This window comes from Carassius carassius, chromosome 9, assembly GCF_963082965.1.
Source record: "Carassius carassius chromosome 9, fCarCar2.1, whole genome shotgun sequence".
In the NCBI taxonomy this organism is placed as follows: Eukaryota; Metazoa; Chordata; class Actinopteri; order Cypriniformes; family Cyprinidae; genus Carassius; species Carassius carassius.
The window spans coordinates 36,181,972-36,192,071 of NC_081763.1; the positions used below are offsets into that span (position 1 = coordinate 36,181,972).

Genomic DNA, 10,100 nt, shown 5'->3' on the forward strand with positions numbered 1-10,100 from the left:
TTCAACTTAACTGTGAAATAACAGACATGATCATCATCGGTCCCAAATCCATCACCAAGACCACTCACAGCTTCTCTCTCACTGTCGATAACTCCACCCTGTTTCCATCCCTTCACAGTCGCAACCTCGGAGTCATCTTTGACAATAACTTCTCCTTTGATCCGCACATAAAACAAATCACTAGAACTGCCTTTTTTCATTAATTCAAATGCATCTTTCATTCAAAAAACATTGCCCGACTCCGTCCTTCACTCTCGTTCTCTGCTGCTGAAACCCTCATCCACGCCTTCATCACCTCCAGAATCGACTACTGTAACAGCATCCTGTATGGCACAACATTGAAAAGCTTAAACAAACTCCAATACGTTCAGAACTCTGCTGCTCATCTACTCACCCACACCTGCACCCGCGACCACATCACCCCAGTCCTTAAGAACCTTCATTGGCTCCCGGTGCCACAACGAATTCAATTCAAAATCCTTCTCCTCACTCATAAAGCCCTCTATAACCAGGCCCCTTCCTACCTTACTGACCTGCTCCACCGCCACAACCCATCTTGTTGCCTCCGCTCTTCCAATGCAAACTTCTTGACTCTACCTCCCAGGACCAAGCACCGAACCTGGGGGGATAGAGCCTTCTCTGTCGCTGCCCCCACCCTCTGGAACTCTCTACCCCAAAAAAATCCGTGACTGCACTGACCTGCCAAAATTCAAAATCTTGACAAAAACTCATCTTTTTAAAATTGCTTTTAATGTTTAATTTAATTGTGTGGTTTTTTTTCTATTTTGCTACATCTGCTTTACAATTTTTCTATGTTGCTACACCTGTTTTACAATTTTCTGTAAAGTGTCTTTGAGTACTTAGAAAAGCGCTTACAAATTAAATGTATTATTATTATTATTAAATTAATATAATTATTTTTAGTCTTAAATAATGTTTTAAATTGCATGATGTTTCCTGTCTTAATTATATCACTTTTGTTTTGGTTTCATTTGATATTTTATTATTAGTGTTTAAATTGTATTGTACGAGGATATTTTGTTTGGTATGTTGTGCAGCACTTTGGTCAGCATTTATGCTGTTTTAAAGGGCTATATACATAAACTTGACCTTGACCTTGACCTTGACCTTGACCTTGACCTTGACTTTACATGTGCAATGACAATAAAGTTGAATCTAATCTAATCTAAAAATGGCTTTGTTGATGTTCAATTCTAGATCTAGTGGATGTGATTCTGGTCAGTTCTAGTCTCTGTTCTCCAGTTTATGCATCTGTGTTTCACCAGTTCACCTGAATCAGTAGTTCTTTATTAGATTAGATTAGATTCAACTTTATTGTCATTATGCAGAAAACAAGTACAGAGCTAATGTAATGCAGTTACCATCTAACCAGAAGTGCAAGAATATAGTGTTTTATATACATATAAGTGCAGAGTAAGTGAAGCTATGATATACAGAATGTACAGTGGAGCTGCTGTATACAGTATTGAGCAGAGTATATACAGAATATAAATAGGAATGCAATGTAGGGATTGTATGTACATTATGAACAGCAGCAACGTAAGACAGTGGTAATGAATACAGTTTTAGAGTGTGCAATACTATTGTTAAACAATGTACTTTATTCAAAATATCAGTAGTACAATGATATTTTTATAGAAATAGCTTACTGTGCTTTGTACAGTAACAACTTTAGACAGTTTCCAGTGTAATAGCTTGAACAATGTGCAGTGTTCCGTTTTTTTGTTATTGTAGTTGTTGACTTCTGAAGTATTGTCACCGGATTTTTCATAATAAAGCACAAGCAAAGTCTTCAAAGAGAAAGAGACTTTAATGAATGATTATGCTAGTTATTCAGAATGCAGTACATCAGCGCCACCTGGTGGTCTGTCAAACTCAGGAAATACAAATAATAACTAAAGAAACTTTGCAATTGTATTTTTCCTTAATTTGTAGTCATTTACATTTTTTTCACCTTGTTTTGTGTGTGTGTGTGTGTGTGTGTGTTTGTGTGTGTGTGTGTGTATCGCTGTGTTTGTATGTGTGTGTGTGTGTGTGTGTGTGTGTGTGTGTGTGTGTGTGAGTGTGTGTGTGTGTGTGTGTGTGTGTGTGTGTGTGTGTGTGTGTGTGTGTGTGTATGTGTGAGTGTGTGTGTGTGTGTGTGTGTGTGTGTGTGAGTGTGTGTATGTGTGAGTGTGTTTGTATCGCTGTGTTTGTATGTGTGTGTGTGTGTGTGTGTGTGTGTGTGTGTGTGTGTGTGTGAGTGTGTGTATGTGTGAGTGTGTGTGTGTGTGTGTGTGTGTGTGTGAGTGTGTGTGTGTGTGTGTGTGTGTGTGTGTGTGTATGTATATCTGTGTGTGTGTATCGCTGTGTGTGTGTGTGTGTGTGTGTGTGTGTGTGTATGTATATCTGTGTGTGTGTGTATATCGCTGTGTGTGTGTGTGTGTGTGTGTGTGTGTGTGTTTGTGTATGTATATGTGTGTGTGTATCGCTGTGTGTGTATATCTGTGTGTGTGTGTGTGTGTGTGTGGTCAAACTCGGTGTCCATAGTATTCGTCGTACGGCTCGTTGATGTTGGTGGTCGTGGGTCGAGGGATGCTGTAATCTTTCTCTGCACTGAGTTCCTAAAACATGAAACACACAGATGATTAATCACATGACAGTGACATCATCAGCCATTCAGTGCTGCAGGATGGTGATTGGATGATGAGAACTCACTCTCATGAAGATTCCAGACCATGCCACATCTTTACCTGCAATACAAAGGTGTCACCTTTAACATGTGCTATTCATAGGCAGCAACTTTTTTGACTGATCTTGCTCAGCTGTTTACAGAGAATGTGTTTTTAATATGAATGTTTGTAAGGATGGGGTGATGAATGACTGTCTCAGTAAAAGATTCAAAGCCTGTGCAGGTGGAGTACAGCACCATCTGCTGCTTGTAACAATTAAAGCCTGGACAAATCTATTTTAAAAACCTAAAATGTTCCTAAATGTTCCTCTATTTTGCAGCAAAGAATGTCGTATGTAACATCACAAGTGTATTTTTTTCACTGCGCTCGCAGATTCTTTCACGTGTGTCAGGTTTAAACATGTTAAAAACAACTGAACAACTGTATGGAGAATGCAGAATACACTCATATTAAAGACACATTCAGTACAAAAAAGCAAGAATGAGAAGTATGTTCATCTGATCTGAGGTTACCTCTCCGCGCGTCCGGGTCCGTGTCCGTGTCCGTCTGGAAGCCCTCGTTGTCGGTGCCGGTGTTCAGGTCCGGTGGAGCCGCTGGTGATGTTCTGGGGCTCGTCCAGCCCGTGAAGTCCAGCGGTGGGTCTTTGGTACGAGCGTTGTGCTTGCACATGAAGCGGACCTGAGTGAAACCATGTCCCAGTAGCAGCACCCAGCCGTTAGCGGCCAGAGCCACGCTGATCACGGGGTCGTCCCAGAGCGGGCTGCGGCCCATGGCACGGTTCCCGTATGTGAGGAGCGTGATCCAGACGAGCCAGACGCAGACACTCAGCAGCAGCGTCAGGACCAGCAGAGCCGCCTGCACTTTGTTCTGCCGATGCATCTGTCCGCTGTCCCTGTAGCTGTAGGTGACACAGGTGTACCAGAGGAAACGCAGCGCCGTCATCAGCGCCGTGGCTAATAGGACCATCACGTAAATCTGCAGCATGGCAAACTCTGGCTGTGAAAACTGGCAGGTCCTCTTGTCCTGCACCAGCACCACCAGCAGCCACTCGGTGGCTATGATCACCTGCACCAGCGCCAGCGCCGCAGTCACACCCACCTCCCTCCAGCCGCGGGCCAGGGCCACCCCCAGCAGAGACAGACCGCGTGCAAGCAAAGCACCGAATGCCACGCTGAACAACACGCCGAACGCAAACACCCGCACCGGACACGTCTGCGGAGACAGAGCAATGAGGAAGGAGTAGGGAAGGGCGAATATACCCGCCGTGGCCAACAGGAAGAGCAGCAGCGCTGCCAGCACACTGGTCCTCCGGCGGGACGCACACGCTGACCACAGCAGCAGAGCCAGCATCAGCACCACACAGATGACCAAACCCACTCCAGCCACGGCCTGGACCACGATCCCCCACGTGTCACACAGCGGCCAGTACTCTAGAGCCAGAGCCACGCCGCAGCCTGCAGGCCGGGAGCCGTTCGCCCGCTGGACCCGCACCAGAAGCTCCATGAGGACGAATCGATCCACACGGGTGCGATGGTGGAGGAGGAGGATGCTGAAGCGATTGTTCTCTTCTCTCTCTAATGCTCACAGTGATCTACAGGAAAGACAAAAAACTTTCAGTTAGTTTTGCTCAAACCAATTTGTTTTTACCACAAAACCAAAGAAAATCAGCAGAATGATTTTGCTAAATAAAGTCAAGCCAGCTTTGTATCTATAGCTGCTTTGACACAATCAGTATTGTATAAAGTGCTATACAAATAAAGGTGACGTGACATGACTATAGCGCTTTATACAATAAAGATTGTGTCAGAGCAGCTTCACAGTGATAAAAATGAAAAAATCACAGAAACAGCTGAGAAAGCCTAGGCTGAAAGTTTTAATTGGTTATAAACGCATGAAGTTTGAAACCGTTTTAAATTTTGAGACTTTAGGGTGTTGTGGGTGGTTGCTACACAGTTTCCAGGGTTTTCTGAGTGATGGCTAGGTTGTTATGGGTGGTTGCTATGTTATTAACAGCAGACTCTAGGCTAGTTTTTAACCCACACTCAAATGCTCATGAAGAAGAGCTGAGTAATGTAAGTGTCATTGTAGGATTAATGTAAACACAGCCCACTGTGAACATCCTTGTAATTCGCTTCAACCTTTTTGAGCTTTATGAGTGATTATTTCTGGTTCAAATGGTGTGTGTGTGAGGAACTGGGCGCAGGCAGAATTTGGCTATTTCTTAAGCAGGCAGTGCCATCTGCTGTTAAAATCTAAGCTCAGGATCGTGATGACTTCAGAAAGTCTCAGAATCTATGCAGAATCATTTCTCCATACGTGGGTGCAGAGTGTTTCAGGTGGTTTTTAGTTGGTTTCTAGGGCGTCTCTAGGTGGTTGCCAGGGTTCACTGGATGGTTACTAGGCTGTTGCTATGTGGTTGCTAGGGTACTCTGGGTGTTTGCAGCTTCTAGGATGTTCTGGGTGGTTGCTAGCTTGTTGTTGTGTAATCATTAAGTCTTAGCATGTTTGCTAGCTTGTTTCTAGCATGTTTTAGGGTACTCTGAGTAGTTGCTATGATGTTATGGGTGGTTTTAGCAGATTTCTAGCATCTTTTAACATGTTTTTATCATGTCCTAGGCATTATAAATGTATTTTGAGTAATCTTTAATCAGTTTAATGCTTCTTGGTTTAATAAGTCTATGAATGTCTTAGGTTTCAGCAGTAGTTTTTCTCTGTACTGTTTGTATGATGTGTAAAAACCATTCAAAACCATTTTATTCTCATTGTATAGTATTTTAGCACTTTAATTTGTTCAATGATCTGTTCATTAGATATCCTGTTATTTGTATTTCTGATCTTTAACCTCTTGGATTACGTTTCTGTGTGTGTAGCTGTAGTGTGCTCGACCAGGACTGTAAATGTTGAGGATCTGGCTGCTGAAGCAGTGATGGAGACGGATGTGTTGTTCTTCCTCTCCAGGACAAAAGATCCGCTGTGAAGCTGTTATCAGTGATTTTATCTTCTGCTTTAACAAATGTCTTTCCTGCTACAGATCATCTTCACTCTTTCACATGTTTCACATCCATTCTCCTTTGGGTTTGTCATCTGACAGCAGCTACAATAGTTTAGAAATGTTTAGAAATGATTTGCTGCTTTTGTATCCGATGTGTGTGTGGGGGTGTGTGTGTGTGTGTGTGTGTGAGTGTGTGTGTGTGCGTGTGTGTGGGGGTGTGTGTGGGGGGGTGAGTGTGCGTGTGTGTGTGTGTGTGTGTGTGTGTGTGTGAGTGCGTGTGTGTGGGGGTGTGTGTGTGTGTGGGGGGGGGGGGTGAGTGTGTGTGTGTGTGTGTGTGTGTGTATCATAGTGATGACTGATCTGAATAAACCAAGCAGCTAATTAATCACGGATCTTTTCTTGACATGATGAAACCTGTTGTCTGAGTGAAGGAAAACATGTGTTTTCTGGAGCTACAGTGTAAAAAAAAGTTTAAAACTTCAAACACAACACGCACAGACTCGCACACACACAGCAGACATGATTTACAGTTCATAGTTAGGAATATAGTGACCGGACTGTCACCTGATTTCATTCATCCTCTGTAAGACTGATAGTATTTAGATGAAAGTGTCGTACCTGCAGCCCGTGGCTCCGTCCATCACAGACCCTCGCAGCGTCTGTCTGTCTGTCGTCTGTCTCCGTCTCAGGTGTGGGTGGATGGGAGGAGCAGAACTCAACAGATTTGTTTCTACTCTTCCTGAATTCATATTATGTGTGTGTGTACAGCCTCTCTCTCACACACACACACATCAGTCATTCTTGACATGAATCAGTATGTTCATGTATTTCTCGTTATGAGTGTTTAGTGATATTCATTGTTGCGTTATGCAATTTGTTTTTATTCTACTGCAATAAGGCCACCAAAGTTTCTGAAAATAGAAAGTTTAATAGGATTTCTACTCCGGTAATCAAACATGACACATTTAATAATATAAATGTGTTTATGGGACAGGTTCTATAAGACAGAGGAAGTGATGTCATCAGGGAACACGCCTTCTGTAATATAGCAGAGTTATGGACGGAGTCACAGCTAGGGGCATATCTTAACCCTGATGACTATTTTTCAGGATGTTGATTGACAGCTGGGGTGTGGGAGGGGATAAGTTGTCGTCTTATTGCAACATATACAAAATACAAAATATTATATAATAATAATAATAATAATAATATCAATAATGACAATGTCCATCTGTTAAATCAATCCTTTATCATCACACATCATAACCACACGACAACATTGAGCAAAAGGGGTGGGGCCACTGGAAGCGAGGGGCGGGGCTGAAGGCGGTGATGTTGAGGAGGCGGGGTTTAGATAATGCCGTATTTGGCCAGATCGCTGAGCTCCATGTCTCCGAATGCCTCCCATGGGCACACCACAGTGATATCTGTCACGGGACCAGACACAGGCGTTAACAAACACTGAACACAGAGAGAGAGAGAGAGTGTGTGTGTGTGTGTGTGTGTGTGTGTGTGACACTGTGACTCACCTGTGCCGAGACCCTCCATACCAGGAATATCATCGCCGAATCTGCAGAGCAGAGGGAAACTCGCTCAATATCTGCAGCATTTGTCTGTGTACTTGTTTTTCTATACTGGTGGGGACTCCCCACAGGGAGACAAGCTTATAAATCTTACAGAATTAGTTTTTTGAGAGTGTAAAATGCCTGTGGTTTAATGTGAGGGGCAGGTTTGGGTGTAGAGTGACAGAACATATGGTTGGTACAGTATAAAACCATTACATCATCTATGGAGAGTTCCTACAAGGATAGTGTAACAGACTGTGTGTGTGTGTGTGTGTGTGTGTGTGTGTGTGTGTGTGTGTGTGTGTGTGTGTGTGTTTGTACCCTTTCTGGCCAGGTTTGGGGGCCTTGCTCTTGAAGGTGCGCGTCTGTCTCTGCTTGAATTTGGGCGGCCCTTTCTTGGGTGTGGTGGGTCCGGCGGTGCTGGCGGGCGTCGCCAGAGCACTTCCTGCAGGAGGAGCAGCGTTCATGTCTGCACTTCCCTGAAACAGAGCCACGCTTATGAGCTGATCTTATCATCACATCACAGGAATCAGAAGTTTTGGTTTGGCTCGTTTAGTTTGATGCTTGACTGATTGCACAAACACTATTGAAGAGAACTGAACTGATGATTATCAACTGAATCATCAATGAATTGACTTTAGTTGAAAAATAACTCTTATTGTCTTCTTGCATCATTGACAAACTATTTCCTGTTTGACATTGTAAAGCTGCATTGACACATTCAGCATTGTATAAAGCTCTATTCTAATTAAGGTGACTAGACATGACAGGAATTTGGGATTATGGGATTACACTGCTGAATCTAGAACATTCCTGTCCTTCAATTATCACTCGTCGTCTTGCACTGATTGCTGTTGTGTGTCTTTGCAGTCTCTCACGTAACTGATGCCATCTGCCTGTATTGATTTATCCCGTAAACACCCCAGTGTGATAACATACAGTCATTATCACGAAATGAAGATCCTCGAGTGCATACTCTGCTATATTCCTGATGTGTCAGATGTCGACCAGATTATAATCTCACAGTAATCCACAGCAAACACTGTTTTTCATTTGCCTCATTAAGACCGTTAATCTCATTAACATAATAGACTCATGAGATTTCCTTTATCTGTCTGTCTGTGGATCAGAAGTGGTGCTTCTGCAGCGTCATGTGATGCTGATTAGAAGTTCAGAGAATCAGATCATGAACATTAAACCGAACCCCCGTATTAAGAATTGCATGGCTTAATATAACGTAAATTACGTCTCTTACTGAAATATATAGAAGAACTCATGAAAGATTTACGTTATGTAAAAGATCCACATCATTATATATATATATTGGGCTATAGGGTGTGCCATTATTTCAATGAAGTTCAGTATTACGGGTTGTGTTGCAGTAAAATTAACAACAGATATAGCATAGAAATGAACTAACCCATGTAAAACTAACACCAACACAAAGACAACGCAGACGTAATACAGCAAAACAGTTGATTGATCATTTATGAACTATGGATCTGACCAAGAGGTAGAACATCAGGCAGCTGCTATTGTAATTGTTGAAGATGTTTACCTGTGTTTGTGGTCTGTGAGCGGTGTGTGTGTGTCTCTCTCTCCGTCTGTCTGTAGAATGAATCTGTCTGTCTCTTCTGCGCTCTTATAGTCTCACTGAAGGTCAGAGAGCAGCTCCTCCTTCAGCCATGCTGCTCCCGTTAGGGAAACACTAATGGACTTAATGCTCTTTAGACTTCATCAGGGGTGTGAGTGTGTGAGTGTGTGTGTGTGTGTGTGTGTGTGTGTGTCTGTGTGTGTGTGAGTGTGTGTGTGTGTGTGTGTGTGTGTGTGTGTGTGTGTGTGTGTGTGTGCGTGTGTGTGTGTGTGTGTGCATGCCGTCATGACACGTTAATCTCAAGCTTATGGTCTCGTTTTCTGAACATGTGAGAAGATGAAGCATTTCACAAACACACAACAGATTCACGAACCCAATAAAATATGTTTTAGCAGTATTTTTTTGTGATTTCTATGAGACCTCACATGTAACAGTTTTAGTCTGGATGTCCAGTACAGAGCACACTCAGGGTTTCTCCATGACCACTCCCTCTGCTTGGTCTTTAAAAAATCACTGACACTCTTGTGGAAATATGTTAATATTTTGTAAAGATAATTTGAATCAAATTTTCTCATCTGATTTGTCTCATATCGGGAAAATGTTACGGGGTTTCAAATCAAAATATGACTTTCTGTTACGAAACAGAACATAATTTCATAGATGTTCACTGTACAGTCGTGGCCAAAAGTTTTGAGAATTACATATTTGCTGCTAAACTGCTTTTGGATCTTTGTTTCAGTTGTTTCTGTGATGTACTGAAATATAATTACAAGCACCTTATACGTTTCAAAGGCTTTTATTTACAATTACATGACATTTATGCAAAGAGTCAGTATTTGCAGTGTTGGCCCTTCTTTTTCAGGACCTCTGCAATTCGACTGGGCATGCTCTCAATCAACTTCTGGACCAAATCCTGACTGATAGCAACCCATTCTTTCATAATCACTTCTTGGAGTTTGTCAGAATTAGTGGGTTTTTGTTTGTCCACCCGCCTCTTGAGAATTGACCACAAGTTCTCAATGGGATTAAGATCTGGGGAGTTTACAGGCCATGGACCCAAAATTTCAACATTCTGGTCCCCGAGCCGCTTAGTTATCACTTTTGCCTTATGGCACGGTGCTCCATCGTGCTGGAAAATGCATTGTTCTTCACCAAACTGTTGTTGGATTGTTGGAAGAAGTTGCTGTTGGAGGGTGTTTTGGTACCATTCTTTATTCATGGCTGTGTTTTTGGGCAGAATTGTGAGTGAGCCCACT

General features: G+C 42.7%; 2 protein-coding genes across 2 annotated transcripts; both read right to left on the minus strand.

Moving 5' to 3' along the window:
• Positions 1 to 3,137: 3,137 nt before the first annotated feature.
• Positions 3,138 to 4,196, minus strand: LOC132149796 (G-protein coupled receptor family C group 5 member B). The gene has a single exon (XM_059559195.1). It carries the CDS (start codon positions 4,194 to 4,196, stop codon positions 3,138 to 3,140), a length of 1,059 nt encoding a protein of 352 aa, XP_059415178.1.
• Positions 4,197 to 6,593: 2,397 nt separating this feature from the next.
• On the minus strand, positions 6,594 to 8,966 carry pde6hb (phosphodiesterase 6H, cGMP-specific, cone, gamma, paralog b). Its single transcript, XM_059559137.1, has 4 exons — positions 8,809 to 8,966; positions 7,572 to 7,729; positions 7,215 to 7,255; positions 6,594 to 7,112 (listed from the first exon to the last, which is right to left on the minus strand). The coding sequence occupies exons 2-4, from the start codon at positions 7,715 to 7,717 to the stop codon at positions 7,036 to 7,038; spliced, it is 264 nt and encodes an 87-aa protein (XP_059415120.1). The 5' UTR covers positions 7,718 to 7,729; positions 8,809 to 8,966; the 3' UTR covers positions 6,594 to 7,035.
• Positions 8,967 to 10,100: the final 1,134 nt, after the last annotated feature.